General features: G+C 42.9%; 1 protein-coding gene across 2 annotated transcripts; it reads left to right on the top strand.

Annotated features, from left to right (window-relative positions):
• Positions 1-239: 239 nt before the first annotated feature.
• Positions 240-24271, top strand: MTHFS (methenyltetrahydrofolate synthetase). Of its 2 annotated transcripts, XM_068958355.1 has the most exons (4): positions 440-575; positions 731-790; positions 3747-4011; positions 23459-24271. In XM_068958355.1, the coding sequence occupies exons 2-4, from the start codon at positions 752-754 to the stop codon at positions 23680-23682; spliced, it is 528 nt and encodes a 175-aa protein (XP_068814456.1). In that variant the 5' UTR covers positions 440-575; positions 731-751; the 3' UTR covers positions 23683-24271. The 2 variants fall into 2 exon arrangements, with proteins under 2 accessions (XP_068814455.1, XP_068814456.1); XM_068958354.1 differs by lacking the exons at positions 440-575; positions 731-790 and adding an exon at positions 240-393.
• The last annotated feature ends 1663 nt before the right edge of the window (positions 24272-25934 follow it).

Genomic DNA, 25934 nt, shown 5'->3' with positions numbered 1-25934 from the left:
TAACCCGGCGGAAAGAGAGCCTGCTCAGCTGCGGTTTCCCTTTCCACGGCGCCATTCGGAAAGGGGAAATTCTCTATGATACCTGCTCTAGGCTTTGAAATAAAAAGAAGAAGGGGAGCCCCCGCGGCGGCTTTGCTGCGCCCCGGTCGCGCCCTTGAACCCGGCCGGCGGCGCCCGGGCCCGGCCCGCGCGGCGGCGGCGGCGGCGGCGCTCACTGGGCGCATGATGGAGGCGCGGGGGGCGGGCGGCGGCGGCGGCGCGGCCGGGGCGGGCGGCGACATGGCGGCGGCGCTGCGAGCCGCCAAGCAGGCGCTGCGAGCGGAGCTGCGGCGGCGGCTGCGAGCGCTGGGCGAGGCGGAGAAGCAGCGCCAGTCCCGCCTGCTGAGCCGTAAGGTGGGTGCGGGCCGCCGCCAGGCCGCTGGCAGGAAGAGCCGGGGCGGGGGGGGGCTGCCCGGCCGAGGGGGCCCCGCCGGAGCCCTCCCGCCCGAAGAGCGCCATAAGCGAAGGCCCCGAGAAGGCGATGGCCGCCTGGACGGGATGGGGCCGGGGCCGGGGTTTAAGGCCCCGCGTCGCGGGTGTGTGAGCGGGAGTAGGCAGGGCGGCTGCCGGGCAGCGCCGGCCTCTTTATGGAAACTGGAGACGAGCTTCGCAATAAACCCCAAAGCCGTGGAGTTTCACGTGGTTTCATGGCGGTTGTTTTTCTTTTCTTTTTCTTTTTTTTTTCATGTAGATCTGGCTTTATAGCCAACGCATGGAAAAATTCAGCAGCTGCCTGCTTTTCGCCCCCCGTGTAAGTGGCTGCGGTGCCCCCTCTGTGTCTCGCGTGCAGTCCGATCTCTAATGCTTGTACTTCAAAACATATCCCACAGCCTTCACCTCAGCGGTGTCCTGAGGTGGCGCAGTAGTAGCGCGTGCTTTTGAAACATCCTGCTCACGTCTGGATTACCAAGTTATTACGTTGATGTATTTTATCCTTTTAATAAACACAGGCTTTATTTTACAGTCGCTGCGAGTAGCAGAGCACAGCCTTCCTCTTGTGCTGCGCCAGTGGGGGCTTCCACGTGGTCTATATTATTCCTTTCCTGCCAAAGAATCGCAGGTCGTTTTAGAGACTTTGTGTAGTACTAATGTGCAGCCACTTCAGGAATGGGACATGGCAGCACCAGAAACTTTAGGTAAAAGGAAGTTTAAATGACTCGCGTAGGCTTTTTTTCATGGGGAATGCTGTTTTTTGGGGGGTTTTTTTGTTTTTTTTACAAGGTCCTACCATAAAGAAAATGTGTTCTTAGTAATCCCACATCTTAGATTTAATTCTCCCAATATCCGGGATACATTATAACTCATCCTCCTCAAAAGCGCAGAGAGAGCCCTCTGCCAATTTTATAAGCACCCAGCCCGTGTAGTAGAAAGTTTTTAGGAACTCTCAGCCTTTCTCTAAACTGCAGCTGGTAAACTCAGCAACAGAGCACTCTTTTTTTTGGCCGTGAAAGCACCCTAAAAGATACATTTTTTGTTTTGCTTAAAAGAAGACATTGGGAAATATATAAATTGTTATTGTTGTACAATAATAATCTCGCCCAAGTTAAAAATCCTGAAATTTCTTGAGACCTTTTCTTTAGTGGCATTGCGCACCTGTAAGCTTCCTTGTGAGAAGGTAATACAGCAGATATCAAGATGTTTTTGAAATTTTGAGAAAATATTTGAACGATATGAAGCTGAAGATGTAGCTTTACAATCCATATCAGAAATTGCAGTTAATAAAAGCAACTAGGTTATTTTATAGCACCTAAACAATATCTTGACCAGTGAAATCTCGTCTTGAAAGGATCTTTAAATTCAAACTGAAAGAGCTTCACTGGCTGACCTATCCACTAGTATTTAATTAGCTTCTGGATGGCTGTGCTTTCTTAGCGCTTATGTTCATGCTTAAAGTCATGCTGTTTGCATGCTCTGATTCTGCCATAGTAGCTGTCAGCTGGTGAAAGGGGGCAGATAATTTTTGCAAGTGTGGAAATTTTTTTACTCTTCTCCGAAACTTAGCAGCTTCATGTTCGTGTTTCTGAAGACATCTGAAATTGTGTCTTCCTGGTAGCTTGTCGTTTTACTTCTCCAGCCTCAGTGTATTCTGTGCTGCCTAATCAGTGTGTTACTGGACATGTCAGAACAGATTTGACCTGAGTGGTGCCCACAGCCGCCCACAGTAACACCTTGAAAGAGGAGAGTTTTGTATCTCAATTTCTCTCTTTTTTCCAAACCCGTGAAGAGGTTCAGCTCTGGCTGACCTCAATGACATCAGTCACAGATATTATACAGATTCCGTAGTTTGATGAAACAGTCAATTTTTTTAAGCAAAAGCTACCGTGGAAATTCTGTTACTTAAGAATTTATTCGCTTAGTTACAGTAATCTGTGTATAATGCTGCACGAATTACAAAAGGAAGCAAAATCTGCTTTTGAATTGTTACACACTTTTATGGTCACCAGCACACTACCATAATTTGATCTGCAGTGTTTGATTAATATTTTGCCTTTCAAAAATATGTCCGTCTTCTGAATATTTTACCTGGGCTTTTCACTGCGGTGCTGGAAAGAAATAAAAAAAGTGGATGAGAGCCGTTTTTAAACTCAGATTTGGCAGGTATCGCTCAAAACAGGGATGGGGCAAGGGTTAACGCTGAGAGGAGCAGTTACCCTGTAGTTATGCAAACACAGAAGAGAAGATCGGGTGTTCTCTGTTCCACAGATAAGCACAGCTTCTCAATTGTCTGCTTTTTCTGACAGTTTTCTGTACCTGTGTAAAATAAGCATAACTCACATTCAAGTCTGAAAGGACACATTTGTATTTGTTTTGTCCTGATCTAAGTAACAAAAGGTGTAAGGTCCTGGAGAAGGAGAAGACAAGCCTTGAAAATCCTCAGCATTCCACTCTGGAATTTAATCTGGAATTGTGCAGAGACATAGTGGGGTATGAGTCTGTTTCTACTTTTTCATCATGTAAGCATTTGTTATTTTCCATCCTACATTAAAGTCTCTCAGAAGTCCAGCCTACAGAACCTCATGAAAGTCAAAAAATGGCAAAGCCATTCAGGCTCTGAAAAATGTGCAGTAATAAGATCACCTGTTAGAACCAGGTGATGTTTGAAGTCCTATGTCTAAACTTGTTACATGGAGGGCATTTCAGCTTAAAAAAATTAAAGAAAGAAGGGCCTGATTTTGCAAGACTTTGAGCTCTGCAGTCATCAGCTCTGATGCTAATTTTCTTTTGAGTTACTGTTATTGATGCACTTCACATTCTGCCTAGGCTATCTGTTACATCTTAAGTAACAGATGCAGCATGCAAAAGAGATGGAAAAAAAGGAATGCAAGGACCTTATCTCTTCTATAAACTAGCAATTCTGACTTTCTTCACCTTTCTGCAAGGATGTTGGGCCTTTGGGAATGTTTGCACTGTATGGCACAGATGTTTAAAGGATCAGTGCACTGTCCCCACAACTGTTTTTTGCTGGCCCAAGCCTATGTTACGATCTTTTGTTCACTGGGTGCAAAAATTTACTTACTTTGATTTTGCTGATGATAGAAACATTGGAGTAAGAAACAAAATCAGTTTATTTTCTTTATGATATATGGTAGTCTGTATCTCTACTCTTTGAAATGGATGTTTTGTTCCAGCTGTTTTTTAATTAAAATAATCTGAATTGATGTTTTTTTAAACTTTTCATTAGCTGATTGCAGTAATTTCCCCTATAGGTAATTGGCCATTCCAAGTACCAAGAATCCAAAAGAATTGCAATCTTTCTGAGCATGTCAGATGAAATCCAGACAGAAGAAATCATTAAGGACATTTTTAAGCAAGGCAAAGAGTGTTTCATCCCACGTTACAAGCCTCACAGCAATCACATGGACATGCTAAAGTTATCATCAGCTGAAGACATTTCTTCACTTCCTTTGACATCCTGGAATATTCATCAGCCTAGTGATGATGACCATGTAAGAGAGGAAGCTCTTTCTGGTGGTGAGTATTTTCTTCCTACACCTTGGTGTTGAGCAGGAGTAGCCTGGAGGTCAGTAGGATCTGATAGCAAGAAGGAAACATTAGGTTTTGGTCTTACATTTTGTGGTAGAGCTGGTTAAGTTCATGGAAGGGAAGCTACTTTCCCTTGCTTGTTTTTCTCTACCCTGTACGACCCTCTGTGATGTGCCAGCAGAGCTGTTTGTGCAGGGAACCAAACTGCACAGTTGAGCCAACTTGGAAAAAAAAAGATAAATCAGTTCGCTGATCCAGTTCCATGGATAGCCTTGATGCAGTCTTGGACAGCAGAGCATGGAGGTGCACATGAAGGAGGGAATGGGTTGCAAGGGGTTCCTTGGACTGCCTTTGAGAGTCATGGGGACTTGCAGCTTTGGATACTTTCTGAGAACTTTAATTTCCACTGCCTGAAAGTTATGCAACTTTTAGGGTGATGCCTGTAGGCTAACATGGGAATTTTCTGAAATCTTTGATCCTGCAAATTGTATTGCATGGATGAATCATAGTGCTGATATGGAGGCTGCCCATGTAGAACAGCTCTCTGGCCTGATACTTTTGACTGAGAATAAAAGGACTTTTTTGTAGGCTTGGATGACTATTGCAAAGCCTTTCCCATCATTATTCTCTCATGTTTTTATTTTGATCTTATAATGCCAGCTCAAACATTGGATTCTTCATAAGGTTGAAAAGTGAAGAGGACGTTTAAGTCGAACTAGTGGCATATTCATTTTGGTCCACAATAGCCTCTCTCTTTCTTAACCTAAAATTCTCCAATTTCTACAAAATTGTAAACAAATTTTATTTTGATGTTCACACTAATTAGTTTTATGATTTTTGTAAAAAATTTTAACATCTTCCTAAAATATCTGCAGACACGTTTAATGATATTAATGGAAAACTCATGCTGAATTCATGTTTGAAACCTCAGTCTTGGAACATTTCTCTAGGTGGAAACTTAACATGCAAACAGGTTCCACACACTGCACAGAATTATTAGCTTTTTAAGCTAGATAGAAGAACATAGAGTTTATATGAATCTGTTTGGTTAAACTGGGCTTTGTGTTTGCTTTGGGTTGCCAATATGCTTTCCCAGAACACTACCCTTCAGACAATTAGTGCCGGGAGCGTTACCCCGAGCATTAGGTCTTCAATTATCAGAATTTTCCCTGTATTTTGTTTCTTTTTTGTTGATTTTTTTTCCTCTTTCTTAATTCAGAATCCTGTCTGTGTTCACATTATAGCTAGTGAGGGATTTTACAGCTTTGTACAGTCGTCATCTTTGCATTTAATGCTTAGCACTGCTACTTATTTTCCTACTTTTTGTGAAAACCTTGTGTGCATCAGTGGGATTTGGGGGCTTTTGAAGATGACCCTTTAAATGCCAGGTGTGACCATTAACTGTTAGGTATGGTGGGAACAGAGACTACCTGGTATAGAGTGCACTGGGATGTACCTTCAGGGATGGCCCAGATGCAAGGCTGTGAAAAGTGGGAAGACGGGACCAAGCTTTGGTACCTGGCTAGTCCTGGAGCTCCCATTTCCGTCTCTGCACCAGGGTGTGATTACAGGCAGAGAGCAACACCAAGAGAGCTACAGTAATCCTCATGAAAGAGGCTGCGGACTGCAGTGAGCTAGATCATGGGAAAAGCTGTAGGATACATTTCACATAGATGCCGTGTCTCATGTTTTGAGGAGCGTAGAAGGATGAGAGCATGCTTGCTCAGCATTTCTCATGCTCCTTTGCTTTGACTTGGCTTTTCAAATGGTGTCCTGTTTTCCTGACCAGGTGTTGTAACAACTAGTGTATGTACATCCAGACTTGTCCTGCCTGAAGCTTGATTTCAGTTTATTTGTACTTAGTAACTCAGGAATAATTCTATTTGGATTGGAAGTCAGACCTTAGTCTTTTTCCCTGAACAGTTTTTGAAGATTAGAGTAAGTTTAGAGTTTTTGCAGTATTGCATGATCAAACAGAAAAAAAAAAAAAACCCTATGAGATTTTCCTCATAGAAGCACATACTGCATTTGAATATCTTTCTGAAATACTTTTGCTATATTTTTTGTCTCAGTTACCATATTTTTTTGAACTTTGGTACACTTGCTGGAATGCAGATCTTGCTACTACGTCCATCCTCCGTTGTTGGAGTTATGCATGCATGAAACATTTATATCTGTGATGTTATCAAATACTGTGGTGATCTGAGGCATTTACATCGTTATAAGGAGATAACATGGTGTTATATTAGTAATGTTCCCATTGCTTGCATAAGTTGCTATGTAATTTCCAAGAAATACCCTGCAGGTACATAAATAAGTCATGTCACTACTGAGTGTATTCATTTTGCATGACAAAAAGCTTAGATTCAGACTGTCCTTAAAACTTTCTTTCCTTTATACTGGCATGATTGTTGTGAATAGCTCAAATGTAAGACTAGGAATAATTTGCATGTAGAGTATCTCAGTCTTTGGTAGGACAGGCTGTGCGCAATAGATAGGAACGCCTCCTTTTGGAGACAGTCCTTTTTCTGTTGGACCAGGATCTGTCTGTTTTCATCTGGGCAGTGCGCTGCGTTACGAATTGTTGGTATAAGCAAAGATCACTGCAGTTTCTGTGGTAGAAGGTTTGTCATCTTCTCAACCACGCACGAGTGACAGCATTTTTTGTATGAAATGTTGCTTTCTTTAGGCTAAATGGACACAGCAGCAGAAAGAAAAAAAGAGGACGAAATTCATTTTTGGGGGCAGGTAGGAGCGTATATAACTTCATGACTTGATTAATTTACAGTTGCACCTACTGAAAGACACAACTTCTGGAGCAAGCCCCTGGTATATTTTCTTAATAAGTACAAATTCACATGTTGGTATCCTTGTCCATCAGAAACATAATGTACACTCATATTGTTTCTTGCCCAAGGTAATACTTTTGATGGCAGTTCCGGCTGGTTGCAGTAAATGTTTTACTGGAGTGTAGACACCTTGCACAACTTTGAAAGGACTAAATCAGATAAAACCGCACTCCTTGTTTGCTTTTTATCACAACTCCTACAGAAGTTTAAAGGACACTTCCCCAGCAGCCCTAATTTCAATGTGGTTTAGGGAGGCGGTGTGATTCAGCGGGTTGGACATGGGTTTTCTCATCTCTAATGCTATTTATTGTTGTATAAACCTGCTCTGAGAGCTATGGATGAAAAGCTAAGTTTCTCCTCCAAAAAAGATATTATTCGTAGTATTATTCTTTGAAGGGAGGCAGGTGGCAAACTTTGGACCGAGAGATCTCAGCTGGAAATCTTGGAGCTAAATGGATCCCTTGACTGGTCATAACCAAATTATAGCCAAATTACAGTTGAGGATATATAATAAATTCTAGACAACTTTTAAAACATTCATCTGGGTGAGGGGGAAAGGTTTAAAAGGATTTTTAGATATTTGTTTTTAGCTGAAAAATCAAGAGGCATTAGAAATGGTAACTCTGAATCTGGTTACTCTGATGTGTTGTAAAGCACTCTCCTAAGAAATGGAAGAAATGGGGTTAGGTGTACAAACTTAATTCAGCCTCTTTGTCTGTGTATATTTTGGCCCAATCCTTAAAATCATCATCATATATTCTTAGCGCATTGCCTCTGGACTCATTCGTGCAGAAGATGAACACTGCTTGCTGTTAACGAATGCTGCTAATGAGTATGCGTTTGGTCATTTGTTTTCTCCCTGTTCAAGTTACAGCTTCAGGCCTTTTTTGCATTATCTTCATATGGAGACAGAGGTATTCATTTCCATGTGGGCTCTTTATCGCTATAGTGTTCAGAGACTTAAAAATATTAACCGGTATCTGCTGTAAGAGGAACAGCAGAGGCTCAGGATCTTGGATTCCAGCCTAGGCTGTGGGGAGAAGCAGCTCCCAGTGAATATAGACTCTTTTGCTTGTTTTTCCAAACATTAGCACCTCTTTTCTGTTCCCTCCAAAATTCCCAAGTCTTGTCTCGTCCTTGTGCTAGACCCCCTTTTCTCAGTTTTAATTTTTCTTGCCTACACAATGCCAGTCTCCTCCTGCTCCTTGCCCAGCCCCTTGCCCAACCTGTCTGAATCTCCCTCTCCAAGTAACCTTCTTTGGCCTTTCTGACCATATTCCCCACTTCCTCTTGCTCTCAGTCCTAGGTTGTCGTTTCATGGGCGGCCGGGCCAGCGTAAATAGCTTGTAACTGCCAGAAGGGAAGAGAGAGCGTGCTTTCTCTTCTTTCCTTTGTCCGGTTCCAGACATACAAGATTGCTTGTCCAAATTTACTCATTTCCTTCCCCACTGAGCTATCTGCTTTCTCTTTTTCATCGGCTCGGAAAACTTCCTCTTCTCCTAAATAGTGCTTCTTGTACTAAGCAGTACAAAAGAGATTCTCGAGCGTAGTTTCATGATTGTTGCTTTTGGGTGCTTCCCGATTAAATAGCCCTCGCCCTCTCTCCTCCTCTGCTTCCTTTCTCCTTGTTCCCACCCCTCAGCTCTTGTGCCAGGACATTGTCCATGCAGCCACATGATGAGCTCCACTGGGAAACTCATCTCGGTTAGAAATGGCGCAGAACCACCAACAAGAGGCTGTTCTTATCTCAGATAGGGCCACTACAAAGCTTTAGACTGACACAGCTGAAGGCTTGGTAGAAAGCTGGTGAAGTGGAGTTGCATAAACCACTGACATGCCAAAGCAAATGTTCGTGAAACTTCAGTCCTCATTTCCTTCCATGTTTCAGTTCCCAGTCTGGTCCCAGTCAGAGCAGCTAGGAGCAACCACTGACATGAAAGTCCTTTTCAGCCTTTGCAGTTTGGAGTGTGGCTATCCGCAGGACCTGCACTTACAGCTCCAAAGGCACTGTCTTTGCAACAGTATTTGCTTTAGGAATTTTTCTTCCTTGTGTTTCCAGCATCTTCCTACCCCCTGCCTCTCTGCGGTAAACTGGATCAGTGAACTACTCTGGAGGACAAATATTTTCCTCTCCTCCCCTATCCCCTATGCCTTTTTTGCTGGGGATTTTTTTAACCCAGATCAGCAAATGGATTCGATTTATCATGCAGCCATGTCTGTGCAATACGTGTGGGGTGGGAATGAGTAGCCAGGATGGGGAAGCAGCACTGATTCCGAGAGAGAACCGTGGGGCCAGGTCTCTGGGACTGCAGCAGCGCTACAGAAAGCGTGATGTCTTCAGGGAGGCCGAGCACTAACCCCCAGCTCGTCTGTTCTGAACCTGTGCAAATGACAGGTTTTCAAACATTTACATCATTTGATAAGCCAAACTCAAATGGATTTGAACAAGGCTAAAGCCACCTCACTGACGTAGAGGCTACTGTGAGCAAGATTTCAAGTTCTGGCCTAAAAGTATGAAGCAACAGAGCTTTCCCAACAACTGTTTTTTCCTAGCTTTGTTCTTAGAAACTCATGAACCATTTTGCCTGAAATAAAACATAAACATTAAAAACCCTCAGCTTGGCACAGATGCCCAGGCTGAAAAATGTCAGCACTTGAAAATATTGCATCTTATATGTAATGAGTAGTGTTGAATGCTCTGCTACTTCTCTCCTGAAGCATAATATATTTTTGTTCCCAGAAATTAAGGTATGAAGAACTGGACTTGTATTTTGTAAGTTAATTTGGAGAGTTACACAATTTCCTGTACTGGAAACTTTAATGATGACAATATTTGTGCTTTATCTACCGAATACTTAGTGAAATATTAACTAGATGGTCCACACTTTTAATGACAGTATATTTATCATGGATAATTTTAGGGAAAAATACAAAGTTCAAATCAAGCGAGGAAATATTAACGTATGTTTAGCAGTGACTTGGCTTCTTGCTGCCTCCTTTTCGCATAAACCTTCGTAAGTTGGCTCCTGAGATTAAGGTAGTTATATTTTTCTGCCCTTATAACTTCCAGAACAATTTGAGCCTTGCTGTGTAACATAAATAACATAATCACTGCTAGTAGCAGAAACAGACAGTGACCCCTTAACTGCTTGGGTTGCATTTGGTACATAAGAGCTATTTACGCCAGGAAGCTGCAGCCCTATGGAAAGGAGAATGGCTGGCTACCTCCAGTCTACAACCTCAAGCAGCCCATTTACAAGTAGTTGGAAATTATTGCTGAGGGACCATTAGCCCTGTTTCAAACTTTGCCATTAGGATCTGCACTGCAGAAACACTTTGGTCTGCAAAAGCTCTGTTTCGTGTGTCTTTAAATTCCTGCTGTTTATTCATATGTTAGCAGAGGTTGCAATTGCTCCAGAACTGATGGCTTTGTGATGCCATCGGTATTCTTAGTTATTCCAAATTTTAGCACAGTTCTTTCGAAGTGTGAGTAAAGCAGTGGCAATGCGGTCTTAAGAGAAATGGGGAATAAAATGAGATTTAGAAAAAAAGGTAATAGCTTGGACACCCCCCAGCCCCCAAATCCCCATGCACCAGAAATGAAAGGATTTTGAAATATGAGGCAGATAAGAGTTTAGAAATAAAAAACGATATAAGGAGAAAATGCTATAACTGGAAACACAAGGAATGTCTAATATGTCACTTCAGACCCATTAGATGTTCTGTAGCTGTACATGAAGGTGTAATGGGATCATACAAAAAGATGTTAATCATTCTGAAGAAAGACATATAGTAAATAATACTCAGGGGTAGCCGTGACATATTTAAATGAGATATATGCAGATTGGAACATGTCTGGAAGAAATGAAGTATCGGTAGGCTGCAGAAAGCAGAGATGTTAAATATTAGAGCTTAGCAGAAAAACAGAAAATACTACAAACAAGACTGTAAAGTGATTGAGGGTGCTCTTAGATTTTCTTTTCCTCTGGGAGACTCGATTAAAACTTACAGTACGATATATATCAAGGGATAGATTATAATTTAAAATCTTTTTACGCTGGTCATAAAAAAGAAAAGCTGAGACCATGGCATGAAACAAAGTTGAAAATTGAGGCTTAGCTCTTAATGTAATTTATTTTTTAATGAAATGATTTAAAGTTTGGAATGAACTTCTGCTAGGAGACAATGAGCCATAGTACTTTGATATGCATAAGAAGAACAAATTCAGTGCAAGTGAGGCATTAGCATTCTGGTGATGAGTCTTCTTGTGGGGAGAAGTTGCTTCCTGTCACATAATAGAGGATCAGAGCACTGGACAACCCAGTGTCATGAGTTACAGAAAGGTTCAAGAAATCTCCTGACGTGTAGCTATGTAACAATAAGTAAATTTTTTTCCTGCCTCTGCAGCTGCAGTTCCTGGTTTATCCCCTTATAAATAGATTTGTTTTTTCTTTACCTCTGGACAATCTGATAATTCCTATAAGCATGTAATTTTATTTGTACTAAGCCCTTGGCTCTGCTGCCTTCTGACAGCAGTGAGCTGTACTGGTTAGTTAGCTGTAATGTGAAATATAGTTCCTTGTATTTGTTTTAGATTTGCTGCTTTCAGGTCAACTGATACCTCATTTGTCTGTGATGAGAGGTAAACAAGGATGTTGATTTACTTTCTGTTATTCACTGTTTAGTTAAACCTCTATTATATCAGTTGTATTTTTTTTCTCTAACAAACTTCATGCATTTTCTTATTCTCATATTGAAGCTTTTCTGCATCTATAATGTATCCACCCATTGGTCTTTCAGCCTTTGGAATTTCTCTGATGTTATTTTGGAGGAAAGATGACTAAGAGCGTAATATTCCAGGGTGAAGACATACTGTGAAATACATGTGATGGCATTGTACAAATTAATTCTTTCTGTATATACCATAACACTGCTTTTCTAATCAAGATCAGTGGGCAGATCTTTTTCGCTGGTTTCCGCACAGGTATCCCACAACTACAGGCTGTAGCAGAAATGCCTGTTCCAGTATTCCAGATCCATAGAACAGACCAGAGAGAGTTTTATTCTGTACAATATGTTCCCTCATAGGTAAAGCTAGGAAAATACTTGCTTGGAAATAAAATATTTCAGGTTTAGGACACAGCTGTGATAGCAACTGGGTCCCCCAGGGTTTTTTTGCATGCCACCCTTTGGTTGAAAGATGTGAGCTTCCATCGCTGGCGCTGGGATGGCTTCCCCTGCAGCTGGCGTCTGCCCTTGCCCTGGATGGACGCCCGCTCTAGCCTCCGCAGCTCTCTGGAGCAGCTTGGTGACAACCAGCACCTGTTTTATTAGGTGAACAGGACACTTTTAGCGGAGCTCCTTACAGTACCTCTGCTCAGAAGCACGTATGGCACAATCCCAAAGAATCGCTTTCTTTGGAAGATAAAAAAAAAAAAAGTTCTGAAATGCAAAAGTCAGCGTGCGGACTGGCGCATGAGCACGGTGTGGTTTAGTTCCGATCCGCCGTCTGTGCGGTGGCGTCCTGCAGCGAATCTGGAGTTCTGAGCTCTCGAATACTAAAGCTTTTTGCTTTCATAAAGTTCATTAGGGCTTTAAAAGAGGGCTTTTCTTTGTAATCATCTTAAGTGTTGCATTCATATTTGCTTTCCTGCATAAAACATTGTTTGCTAATTCCTTGTGCTCAGCAAAACAACTAAAAAGATTACTTTGTCTATAATTAATTAAAATTTAAAGGGAAGAGAAAGCAAGATCGGCAAAGGTTTAAAATTCACTGCCAGTGACCCTCAAGTGTTTTGTTTAGAAGAGGGCTGATTTTGTTACAGCGTGAACAGTAGCGCTGTCATTTTCTTCTTACTGTTTCCTAGATACAGGCGTCTTTCAAAAGCAAATGAGAGGTATGTTCTTTTCTGGCATGTGGCATGAGTCCCTACCACAAACTAGTAAAGGAGAAATGCAAGCATGCAAGTATTTCTGGCTGTGTTAACTAATTCAAACAGAGATTTTTATCTCCCTTTAATTTTAGTTTTGGAGAGGAGGCTTGTCTATGCGAAGCTTGTCTCTGTACTTTTGTGCACAGAGCCTGGACAGTCTGGTGAAGGAACGGGAGCTCTTCCACGCTGCCCGGCTGTGCAGGCTAGCGTGGTTCAGGGTGCAGTTTGGTGGGACAGCTGAGCCCTGCTTGCATCCCGCTGTTGCCAGAAAGGACAGTCCTGCTGCCTCCTTGCTGCCTGCACTGTGCTCCCTGTTTGCACCCCTCACACTCGTGCCATCTCTGGCCCTCACTGCTGAGCAGATTCAGCTCACGAGTCTGGTGGAAAATGACCTTTTTTTCCCCTTTGGTTTGTTTTCTGCCAGCTTAGTGGGCTATTAAATATAGTCAGCGCTTTTCAGGCTACAACAGATCTGTCTTCCTGGTGCAGTTAATCCCAGTGCTCTTTGCTGAGATTCGAAATATACTGTCATTTCCCTTATGGTGGGAAATTCCTTGGAGCCTGGCAGGGAGCCGCTGGCTCTCGGAGCGCGGGAGGCTCACGCTGCACAGTAAGGATAGCTCCCAGTCTTTGCGCTGGCGTTGTAGCTGGGCTCTGTTCCTGCTTGTGCTGGCTTTTTGTGCAAATGAGATGGGAATCAGCTTTTGGGGTGTAGATGGAGAGGATTTTCCTTCTCAGGAGTGATGCGAAGCCCTTTGCCGGCAGGTGTCAGTATTCCATAGATTTACTATGGAGCGCTGGTGTCATTTAGGCTGTTTTCCTATAATTAAAATCTCATTCAAGCATTGTAATCACACACACAGGAGAACAAATGCTCCAGCCCAACATCTCCAAAAACCGGTGGCTGGGGCGGGGGACATGGAGGATTCCAGGGACGGTTGGGTTTTTTTTTTTAAGCTCTGCAGGCTTTGTCAGAGAAACCTTGTGACAGAAGGAGCTGAATTTCTCAGCTTTGATGATGTTAACATATGTTTGAGACTTAACAGTGAAGGTGCTGTCACCTACAAACTAGCTGACTCGACATATTCAATAAACCCTGCCTGTAAGCTTTCCGAATGTTTCCATCCAGTGGAGTAGCTCTTTACAGGAGTCATGTTTGTGCACTGACAAAGAAGTTGATGGCTTAACCATTTACATTTCATGGGCAATTTGGTGTATTTTATTGCAGAGTATCTGCTGACAGAGTAAAAGAGGTTGGAAATTTTGATAGTGATGCTGCATGATGTGTTGAAAAAATCCCCAAATGATTCATGTGTGTCATATTTTGATTTAAAAATATCCAGACAGCAGTATGCAAAGGAAGAGGACCTGAGTGAAAAAACGAAGTGCACATGCGTGTGTATGAAGTGGAAGTATTTGAATAAGTGCTCAGATAAACGCTATGGGAAATGTAGCTGATAAGATCTTAAAAAATCTCACATAAACACACATAAAATTACACAAAGATCCTTGTATTTTATGCTGTAGCAGTGTCATGGCAGTCCAGACACAAACAGTCCAAGTGCCAGGGCCTTCAGAGTTTCTCTAAAGCAGAAGCTTTGCAGCCAGCATTTGTTGATTTAACAAGATGCATTGATAATGCTGTAGAGTGGCTCTAATGCAGTTTCTCCTCCTGTCTTTGGAGTTGCTCCGTAGAAAGTCTTGTTTCAGAGTATTTTGTTGGTTAAAAATCACAGGATAACCCAGGTGCAACGCTAAGAACCAACAATCTTCCATTACCAGTGTTTCCCCAATCAAACCGTTCTAGCTCTTTGCTCACATACCTGAATATCGGGAGTAAATAAAACATTTTTCACAGGCAGATAACTAAAACATTTCTAAGCAATGATTTCCTTTACTTTGAATTTGGAAAACCAGACATTTTTATAGGTGGCATTGAGAGGTTATGGTTTAGTTACTGTGGTTATGGAGACTTGATGAATAATAGTGAAATAAGAAAGAACTTGTTCGTATTTTATTTCTTTTAGGTAGGCATTTTGGCAAGTTCTGAAAATGAGACAGTACACCTCAGCTGACTATAGCTTAAACCTCAGGGGAAATGAGCGTGATGGTTATAGTCTCGCACAATCTTCCCACGTTGTGAAACCAGCTAGAATTTGGACACAAGTCTTAACCTTACACAGCAGCTTCCCTGATCGCATGTGAAAGGCTATCCATGAAATGGTATTATTGGTGGAGTTGGACAGGGTTGACTGTGCAAGGTTGACCCAGTCTACATCTGACTCTGTGCTGTAAACTGAGTTAATAAGATTTTGTTTTAAATTAATTCATAATAGAAGGAGGATGCTTACTTGATCTTACCTTAGTAGCACAGGACCTGATCAAAAAGCATTATTAGTGCGCTTGCAAATTTATTAATGGGAGAGTGACTGCCACTCAGTTGTTTTAAACCTGTATGACTGATGGCTATCATGTAGCTTCTTAGGGAGAAGTATAAATATTTTATTATGCTGCAGTTCAGAAGGGCAAGTGTGAACTGCGGAGACCAATGTTTCATGCTGACACAAAGTACTGACATGGATGAGTAGACAGATAAATGCTGAGTTGCTCAGTGCTTGTTTGTGGATTCTGCTGATGGTTCTATTCTCTGCAAAATATTTTGTTGAAACGTTAGCAAAAGGCATCTCAGTCGTGCTAGTGGGCCAGTTACCTGTGGCACGTGGATTGCAGGGGAAAATAGTCTGCTTGGTGTATGTATGGGTATGAAAGATAGATTTGTGGGTCATGGATGTGCATGGATGCGAGGTAAAATGTTGTTTTTCCGGAAGACAAAAGGAAGCAAAACCTGCCCGATACCTACAGTAGTCTTACACAGAAATAGGAATCAAAAATAAATCAAATGATTGCCCTTAATGGTAAAAGCATTCCTCCCTAGATGAAGTGAAAGGCAGAAGTCCTCTGCCCAGCAGTAGGTTGTACATTGATGGTTGCGTTATAACTTTCTTGACTCCAAAACTTCGAGGTGAGGTCTCAGGCAAGTCAGGCAGGGATTGCCTGAGGAAGGGCTGTTGGCGCGTGTTTTCACCTAGGTGCTCCACTGTCACGCCTGCCCAGACCCTTAGTCCCAACTCTGTCTGGGCTAGAATAACGTTTCATTCTTTGCTAGTGGAGGGATTTAAAAAAGCACTTAAATACTGGATGGGATTTTGAAGAATTTGTGCTTAAACTTGCCTCACGCTGCTTGTGGAGTTCATTGTGTGGTGAGACTCCCCTTCCCTCGAGCTGAAGTGCCGTGTTGTAGATGGGAGGGCTGGGTGCCACCCCTGTGCTGCAGCATTCACAGAGGTGAACAGCGTATGGGAGTGCTGCAGTGTCTTGGGGCCATAGGAGAGCCTTGGAGATTGTCCTCAGAAAGGGACGTGGATGTCTGGTGTGTCTTGGAGGATGCTACAAGAGCTGTGTTTTCCCAAGGTGTCCTCCTTGGTGTGCTAAGGCTTGGAGGCATGAAGCCGCGCAGAGTATGTGGTTTTGAGGACCTCATGGGGTGCCCCATAACTGGAGACCATGGATGCAGCCAGTGGGATTTGGCTGTGTGCTGGTGCGGGCTGAAGCCAGCTAATGGGAACTAGGGAAAGGCTCTTGTTGCCTCGGTGGGCACTGAGGGGGTTCGGCTGCTGAATGGTGCTAGTCTGCACCCAGCTGCGCTTTGCAACATTTCCGTTTTTGAGTTCTGTGCTAGCGTTTTCGATTTTCTGTGCTAGCGTTTTCGATTTTCTGTGCCAATATTTAGATTTTTGAGTTATCTGTTTGCGTTGTTGGATTAAAAAGTGAGCATCTCTTTGGCTTTCCTACCTAAGAAACAAAAGCATACGAGTAGCTAGAGAAAAGTTAGTCTTGGCAAAGGGCTATGATACTGCACAATTAAAAGCATTCACACAATGGAAACACCTGGGAAAAAAGGTAATGACTGCCATTTAAACTTACCTGTTTTTCACTCTAATATCAAACATAACTTTAGTCGTGTTGTCGTATAACTGTGTGTGGGATCCTAAGGAAACTACAGAGTGAGCACTGTAGAAAAGCATTTAGAGAAAAGCTGTTTATGAACAACAACAAATGTCTACAAGAGAAATGAACTGATTTTTCTCAAACTTCTGTCAGTTAACTTGTGGTATTTTGCATGTTTTTCTTGAGGCCAGTGTAGAGTGGAGTCACTGAAGCAGTACTGATGTACGGCTGCCGAGGAGCTGCTCCTTTGTACTTTAACTCATGGCTTCTAAGGAGATGAGTGTTCATGCTGTGCTTCTAATATTGATTTTTAAAGACTGTATCGTGTGAGCAAACATGAGTTATTGGATAAGAATTTCCTTTCTGTTTAAGGGATTGTATTTGCTTTTTAGCAGACCAGTTGAGAGAAAGTTAAGCAATGTAATTGTTTATGTCTGTAATCACTTGTGTTACTGGAAAAAGTCAGCGTAATTGGTTCTGGATGAATGATTCTTTTTCAAACGCTTATCAATTGCAGCAAAGGGTAATTCTATCTCCTTGCTCATTAGATGGGGGAGATGACACTACCTGGCTTCCATAGAACAACTCTTCTGCTGGTGGAAAAAGTTTATCCTACAAGACACTTGTCCCAGAGGCCAAGAGCAGTGAGAATGTGGCCTACCTCCAGGTTCTGCCCAGGGTGCAGGGTGCTGAGCACCTTTTCATTTCTTTTCCATGGGCTGTTCAGGAGAACACAACTGGTTTCCTTTGAAAGCAATCCCGGCTGTTCCAGGAACCACACACCTCAGTGGGTTCAGGATTCGGCCTGTAGTGAGCAGAGTTGTCATTTCCCTTTTCGAGCCTGTGCTGAGGCAAATGTGCAATAGCAGAGATGCTATGTTTGAAGCCTGTGCTTCTTTTCCAAGGGGCAGAAAACATTTAAATGGAAGAAGGTACCAAGCTACTATCAACCTCAGTAGTGGTGCTAGGGACATCCAGGACGTTCTATGGCAGAAGCCTAGTACTAGTCATAAAGGAGAAGGGATTTATTTTGCTGCAGCACAATATAAATATTTACTTCTGTGGAGTTGGTTTCCCCCAGGCCTGGTGATTAATCCAGACCGCACTGTGTTAGGTGCTGTATGAATATGGAACAGGATGATGGTCTGTGCCCTAAAGAGTGCATGGTGAAAAGCTAAGCCTACCTAAGAGGTCCAACTATGCTAATAGCATTAAAGTTACAGTAACAACCCTGTCATTAATTAGAATTTTCTGCATTATTCCAACTCATTGGCCCATACTCTACATGTCACCAAGACTGATGCTTTCAATATTAAGATCAGGTGATAGTTAATCTTTGCTTCTGTGCCAGGGTAGCAGATAAATGGGCAGTAGGCAGTTACTGCTTCCTTTTCATTTTGAAAAGTAAAGTTTTACTGCAAAAGGACTAGCAGTTTTTCTCCCTTGTGGTCTTTGCTTCCCAGCTAGCTCGTAAAAGGACCAAAGTAAGCTTTCATTCCTTATAAGTGAACAGATTTTAAGTATTTGTCAGCTCTGCAGAAGTTGTGCATAGACTGATCTGACATTGCTTATGGTGTGCATTATGCAGAAAGATTCTCCTTTTCTGTAAACAGAAAATAAAATTTTCCTGTCTGGGCCCGGTTCTTCACAGTCCTGCAGCTTATGTAATCATTTACATCTGAGCAAAGCAGGGGGAGTCCGTAACTACCAACGCGCTGAAGAAACCCAACCACTTGAGAGCTCGTTCTAGTCCCAGGTACCAGCCTGGGGGAATCAAGTCATCTTTGTGGGGACAAGAGTAAACACTGCACAAACTTTTTTATTTTAAAAGATGCTTCAACTGTACAACTGCCGCTGTGAAAATCAACAGCGATGGCATATGGAGCTGATTGCTGTCTGACCTCTGGTAGTCTTGAGCTTAGCAGGTGTCTGTGCTGTGAGCATGATCTTGAGAAACACGTTGCTATTCTTTGCAGTTGCTACTGCTCAGTCTCTGCCTAGTCCTCTTGTAAGTGCTTTGGAGGCAGGGATCGGAAGAGACCTACCTCTCATTTTCATGGGTCCCAAGCACTTTGCTATGTTCACAGAGCAAATGGCAAAGAAGGATGGGAACGTGGGATGACAGAGTTTTAGGGTTTCATCTTCCCACCACGCTGGCTGTTAAGACTATCTAGCTATGCACGGGGAAGTGAACTGAGCCCACAAAGAGGGGTAGCAGTAGGCTGGTTAGGCCTCTTCAAATCTGGAAGGAGATGGGCCTTGTTAGCGCTCCCTGTGTGGGTGGGTCAAGTCCCCAGCAGTCTTCACATGACTTGTAGCCGTGCAGTTTGACGGACCCTTGTGTGATTAACCGTTGTCAAGAGCACTTCAGAAAATGCAGGTTGGCGTTTCAAGTAGGAACATCAGATTAAGGGGAAGACAGGTAATGAGGTGCAAGAAGAAAATCCTTCCCTGGGGAACAAATCAAACCTGATATCATCATAAAGGGTAATGAGAAATGCACTGCTGAACTCAGGAAATTCAGGGCAGCTGCCTAGAAGAAGTGAAACTTTGTATTCCTATTTAAAATAGCAGAGAGGGGATGCTAATGTTTTGGTCTGCTGGTTAAGTCAGGGGACGCGCAGATTGCACACCTGCCTTTTGCATATGGTTTTGCCACACATTTCCTGAGTCTTTGGGCAAGTCATTTCACTCTCTGTGCCATAAGGTATGTCTGTGTGCAAGTCAGTGCAAATGAGCTGTGCCTATACACCCACATGGCGGGTTCTGAAGCTATGACTATATCTATACTGCTAAATAAAACAGGGCCAAGGGGCACAGACTAGTCCTGTCCACTACATAGAACTTGTCCTGTCTCTCCTTTTTTGGTCCGTGTAATGGGACCAAATGGACTCTGTGGCCCTAAGACAATACCGGTTTTTTGTGCTTTTTTTCCCCCAGTGCATAGTATCTTAAATAACATGAGACCTTTTGGCAGGGGTGTTTTAATAGTGTGAAACTGAAGATTTGTGTTGCATGTTCTGGCATGTGTCAGGAAAACCTGCATCTGTATCTGAGAAGTAAAGCCTGTTCTGAGGGTGTAGGAGGACTGTGCAGGGGGAAGGGAGCCAGACCAGGACACTTCTATTTTTGCTGCTCCTGGGAATCCTGTCGCCTGGAATATGCCTGGGTTTCGTTTGGACGGTGCAAGCTAAGCAGTCCCAGAATCACGTCAGGAGTGTGCTGACAATTAAGCAGCGTGAGCCATCTGTGATCCTGTAAATGAGTTTGCTTTCTGGCCCTGCTTTATTTAGCAGTATAAAAGAAACCTGTGTGGCCATGTCAGCATGGCTGTAAGCCCGCGTTGATAAGTCAGGGTATATTATTTCAGACACAGTTATACACAGTTGAAGGAACCGTAGCCGCAAGAGCTCACGTCACAGACACAGCAAAGTATGAGGTGATGGTCATCATAATTGCCAACCTTACTGGGATACCATATAGCTTAATTGAAGTTTATAAGAAGCATTGCAACTCCCTGCTTGGAAGCCCTGGGCAGGTGCAGTATATGATTGCCTGAGATAGTGTTTTTCTACCTGTAACAATTTGCAGATCGCCTAAAAGTTTTCCAGGAGAAGCATGGATTCCCTATAGCAAAAGACCTCTTGACAGTGGGTTCTTGATTTTCTTTCTTGGGTCCCTAGTGTGTAGTCACAGGACCCTCAGGGATCCAAGAGTCTCCAGTTAACGACTCTGGATATGTGGTGGGCAGCAGACATGACAAGGAGAGGGATAGAAGTGGGGGCAGCTCATGAGACCGCTCTTACACTGTTAGCAGTAAAAACTGATGTGTTGTTTGATGCCCACACCTGCCCTGTCTCCTCAGGGATGAGGATGCCGTTTCACACTGCAGGGTGTGAGAAAGGAGCAAGCCTGCCGTGCGTCCTGAGGGGCAAATAGTGGCCTGCAGCGCTGGAAGTGCCTGGGACTGCGATGGTCATGTGCCTAGAAGGACAAGATGTTATTACCCTCGCTCACCATCCTGTTGATGTATGCTCAGCGCTGATAGTAATCTTAGCTGTCTACAGTCTTGGTCTCATCTGTGTCACCTCTCATCCTGTGACAGCTCTTCCCCCGCCCCACCGCAGGCACCACAAGAGGTTTTGTTGCTCCCCAAGTTATGAAGAGAGGAAGCGTTTTCTCCATGGGGCACTCTGCTGTTCATTCTAGTTCCCAGGGTAGGATTTGGGGCTAATGCTGCTTGAGCTGCCTTCAGGCTCCTTGCAGGGTAGCTGTGTCATTTTCCTCCTAAAAGTCTGGCTTGGCATTTTACTTTAATCTTGTGCTGTGTGAGTTGCATTGATATCAGACCGTGTGTTGTGAGTCAGAGCAAAGGCATTCAGCATCACAGTGCTCCAGTGGAAAAAAATATGAAGGTAACTATTACAGTATTTACAGCATCATTTTTCATATTGAGATTTGCACAAGCTTGTTTGAGTTATTCAGCATAAAAATCCATGACTGTAGAGAGCTGACTCATTAAAACAGACCCTGCTTCTCCAGAGAACCAAGAGGAAAACACTGTTCTTTAATACATCTAAATTCACTTGAATGTGGCTTGTCCTATCAGTTAAATTACATAGAAAATACATTTTGTCCCTGCGCTGTTCCTGCCAATTTCCTCTTTCCTTACTGCTTCCACTAACTTGTCTTCCTCCTGTCTGTAATATAAATGTAAGGAGAAATGGCGCCCTTCTACTCTGCAGATTTGCCCCTCGTGTGTATTCTTACCTGCCAACAGCAGTGACTGCAAACGTTTTCTGCTTTTTGCCATGAGAATCACTTGGAGGAAGAAAAGCTGGAAAAGCGTAAGCCAGAATGTGTTTCTTTCTGTGCATCATTATTGTTTGGTACATGCTGGTCCTTGGGTCTCCTGAATACCTGTGCAAAGCCAGTGCAAGGCAACTCACAGAGAGAATAAGTAACGAGCCCAGGAGCGACTGAGGGAGGATTTGACCTGCCGAATCTGTACCACGAACCAGGCTAATGGGGGAGAAGATCATCTGGCTTCAGCTTGTATGTTGAGCCTCATTCCTCAGCTAGATGTAGGAGCATCATACGATATTTGCCAACAGAGTGTTTGATGGTGGTCTCTGTGCAATCCAAAATGGCAGTAGCGGTCACATTTGGATTTGGGAGAAGAAGAAAAATACCTGACACAACCTCGCCCTGGTGAAGGAGCAGAAGCTGATTACGAAAATGCAGTTTCAGTAAGAAGTAGGAAGCAGAGGATGGAGATGCTATGTTTGCTTCCTTTCTAGACTCGTGTTAACTGTGTTTTAGCCTGTGCTGGCTTTCCCCTGCCGTTCCTGCCCTTCTCTCTTTTAAGTGTCTGTCTTCTACAGCAGCAAGTAATGAAAGACTTCCTTTGCATTGTGAAATTGGTACATTCCTGAGTTGAGCAGTCAGCAACCAGGACAACCAAGCTCATTTGTTTAGAGGATGTCCTTGCATGAGGTCTCACACTAAAAGAACAAGCCCTGCATAAGTAATGGAGCCCTGTGCACTGGCTGCCTCTGTGCCTGGCCATCGCTCAGCGTGGCAGCCCCTTTCCTTTGCCTACCTGGCAGCGATGTGAATCAGCTCCCGAAACAAGTGGGCAGCAAACTGTAAATTCTAGCTGCCTGCCTGGCAGGATGCCGCTCCACATCTGTTTGCAAAGTAGGAGCAAAGCAGGAAAAAATGGCTTGACCTTCCATGTAGAGTGCCTTTTTTAGCTGGCTGTTGGGATCTTTTGTCAGGGTTTTGCAAGCCAGTTGGATCCGTTTTGTCCAGATGACAGGCTGCTTATGCTACTTGTTTCCGTTTTTTCACTGATTCTGAATTCCAATCACGTACAATTTCAGAAAGTCTCAGGGAGCCCATACATCCCTCCAGAGGGAGGCATATTTGGGGAAAGCAAGCAAAACTGCTGCATGTGCTGCTGGAGGAACAGTGCATTGCTGGAGGCTCAGGAGAACAGTCCTTTGAGAGAAGAGGAATATGACATCATGAATAAACAGGCTTTCAAATCTTGATCTTGATATAAAAGGGCAAATGCCCACTCTCAGAGTATATTGTATTCAAGACCCTTTGGTTTTGGGGGCGTTAAGTGAAGGTTCATGACATTTTACGGTTAAGTCAAGAAGACACTCTCTTTCTTGTGTCTCTTCGTTCTTTTTTCCTTTTCTAATTTGGTGTCTGATGTTGAAGTTCGTTTGATTTGCTGATTCTCTCTGCATTTACTCTCTAGTTATAATTTTATGAACTCTGGCTATAATTTCTATGAGTTCAATCTCTGCCTAGATTTATAGTCATTAGTAGTGGGAAGTGCAGGGTTAAAATGATAAAAAAAAAAAATTGTTAGAAAGTAGATTTTTTACTTTCTAGCTTTTCAAGGTCTAATTATTTTGCAGCTGATCTAGTATGCAATTGATAAGATGAAAATGTAAATTTCCAGGTTTAGTATTCAAGGTATTTTTCATCTGATCAAAGAAAAGGAAGCATTTTGCAAAATATGAAGCTTTTTTTTTTTTTTTTTTTGCTGATGTCTGAAGTTATGTGGATGTAGTCAGGCCACTGGGAAATCCACGATGCATCCACTAATGTTTATTTCATTTTCTACAGGGGGTCTTGACCTTATCTTCATGCCAGGCCTTGGGTTTGACAAAAAAGGCAACAGATTGGGAAGAGGGAAAGGATATTACGATACCTATCTTGAAAGGTGTATGAAACATCCCAGTGGAAAGCCTTACACAATTGCCTTGGCTTTTAGAGAACAGATTTGTGAATCAGTGCCTGTGGCAGAAAATGATGTCCAAATAGATGAAATCCTGTATGAAGACTGCTAAAGGTATCTCGATACCACCTGCAGAGTGACCAGCTGAAGACTTCAGATCCAATCACAACTTTTAAAAGTCATATATGATTTTGGGAGCAATGAAATAATTATTTTTGTTTGAACGAAAGACAATAACTGTGGTCATGGTAATTGAGGACTGCACGGATTTGCTTCTGATTGGAGAATATCTGGTGTGAATTCTTGTTCTAGAATAAATAGAAACAAGGGTGTGTGGCTGTCTGTTTATTATGGTAAGGATCATTTCCTCTCATCATACGTCGGAGCACCAAGCTGCTCGCTATTTAGCAGTTTTATTGCTCCAGTTTAGAACTGAGCTATGTCCTAGTGAGATTTCTTGATCCATTCTGGAGTCAGATATTTGTTATGGCAAAAGTTAAGAGTAATGTCTCTACTACTTCAAATTATATACATCCATCAACCAAACAAGAAACCACCAGATAAGCCTTATACTAAGCTAGGCAAAAAATGGTGGTCGGGAGAGAGCCTTAACTAATTTTAGTGTATACAATAATTTTGATTATGTACTTGACTTCTTAAAGTTGTCTAATAATAAAAGGAGTATCTCTTAATAACAGCAACCGTGGCTTTGGTACACATTTGTTTACTGTATCTGAATTTAGGAATGTCTTGTGATCTGAAATGTGGTCAGTGGATTCTCAGTGTGAAGAACAAGGGTTTCTTTGTAAAAAACAAAACAAAACTCAGAATTATTTTAACCTCTATAATTTGGTACATGAGCCATTCATAATATCCCAGGATAATGTTGGAAATATTGGTATTTTAAAGGATAAAGAGAAGCTAAGAATTACGGAGGACAGTTTTTCTGGATCAAGCAAGGTTTTGGGTGGGAGTTTTTAATTTTACCCCAGGGTAGATTAAAGCAATCGCATACAATTGGTGTGATGATGTCGAGGAGCAGGTTGGAGGAGGATGGACCCGCTTTAGTCCTGGCCACAGCAAACAACTCAGAATGGGGGGGAGATGTGCCGCACTTCTCGATCTCTGACAGGTGGATGGGAATGGCTGCAGGGTCTCTGCAGGGCCTCTTGTGGTACAGATGTGGTGGCCCAAAAGCCTTCACCAGTATTGCAGGGGCTTTTGCTGCAGTTATGTGTCGCTAAATACGCACTGCATGGATGAACTGGAACTGAAGCAAACCAAAGCACGCCTCAGTCTTGGGGTCTGCACCGTGTCTGAAGTATGTGTGCCCAGAAAAATGCACTACCATTCAGAGAGATGGTGCTAGGTTTTTAGAGTAAAACTGAATTCTGGCAATTAAAGTCAAACAATAAGCAATAATAAAGGGGGCAAGCTACTCATTGTCTCGCCTTCCTGCACTGTTCATAATCCTCCTTGCCTTCTTCAGCATGACTTAACTTCTTCTATACGTGTTTAATTCCTCTCTCAAGCAGTAAATCAGTGCATTTATTTTAACCAAACTGCTCTGTGTCTTCATTAAAAATTCCATGAGTTCTCAAGGACTAGCTGCAGAGCAGAATGCCCTTAAGACTTCCTAGACAATAACTGTTTTTGTGAACAAGACTGTGCCTACATTATATGTATATTTCACCTCAGAATGCTTGTATTCAATTTTATTTCTGTTTTGCTAATACAGTAACCAATTAAACCCTCTTGCTCGGGGTTAATGTGAGCTCAGCAAACTGAGGACTCTCTGGTTCGTGCTCCCTGGTACTTCCAACTGCTATGGAATGGCAGTATTGGCATGCCAGGGTTCCCACCAGTGTATACAGAAAGGGTGCAACTTGAACAAGACAGCCGGTGGCAGTTTGTAATGTCAGCTATTTAGTAAAATGCTGGTGCTCAGATACGGCCTTCTGTCAGTTTGATATCAAACTACCTCACTCCACTAACCACAAGTTGAATTTTTGCACCTCACATGCTGCAAACTGTGCAGAGTAAGATATGTTCGTGCGTCATACAGGCTTTTGCAACCAGCAGGTGAGATGACAGTATTGGTGCTGGGGCATGGAGCAGATCATTCTCCAGCTTGTTTCAGCTCTGCAGTGCTGCCAGCTGTACTGCCTTACAGCAGAAAGACAGCCTATTATCATTCAAGACTTTGGGGGAACAAATGTGATGAGAATAGGAGCAGTTTTTCACAACGCCTATCCTGTCAGTGTTTTAATCCCTTTTTCATTTCTGAACTTCTACTGGTGTATGGAAAAAAAAAAAAAAAAAGATGGGACTGTCTTTGTGTGTAGGAGACCCATCTCTAGTTCA

The sequence above is a fragment of the Struthio camelus genome, chromosome 12 (assembly GCF_040807025.1).
Source record: "Struthio camelus isolate bStrCam1 chromosome 12, bStrCam1.hap1, whole genome shotgun sequence".
In the NCBI taxonomy this organism is placed as follows: domain Eukaryota; kingdom Metazoa; phylum Chordata; class Aves; order Struthioniformes; family Struthionidae; genus Struthio; species Struthio camelus.
Note: the sequence above shows the minus strand (reverse complement) of the source record. Positions and strands in the feature narration are given on the sequence as shown.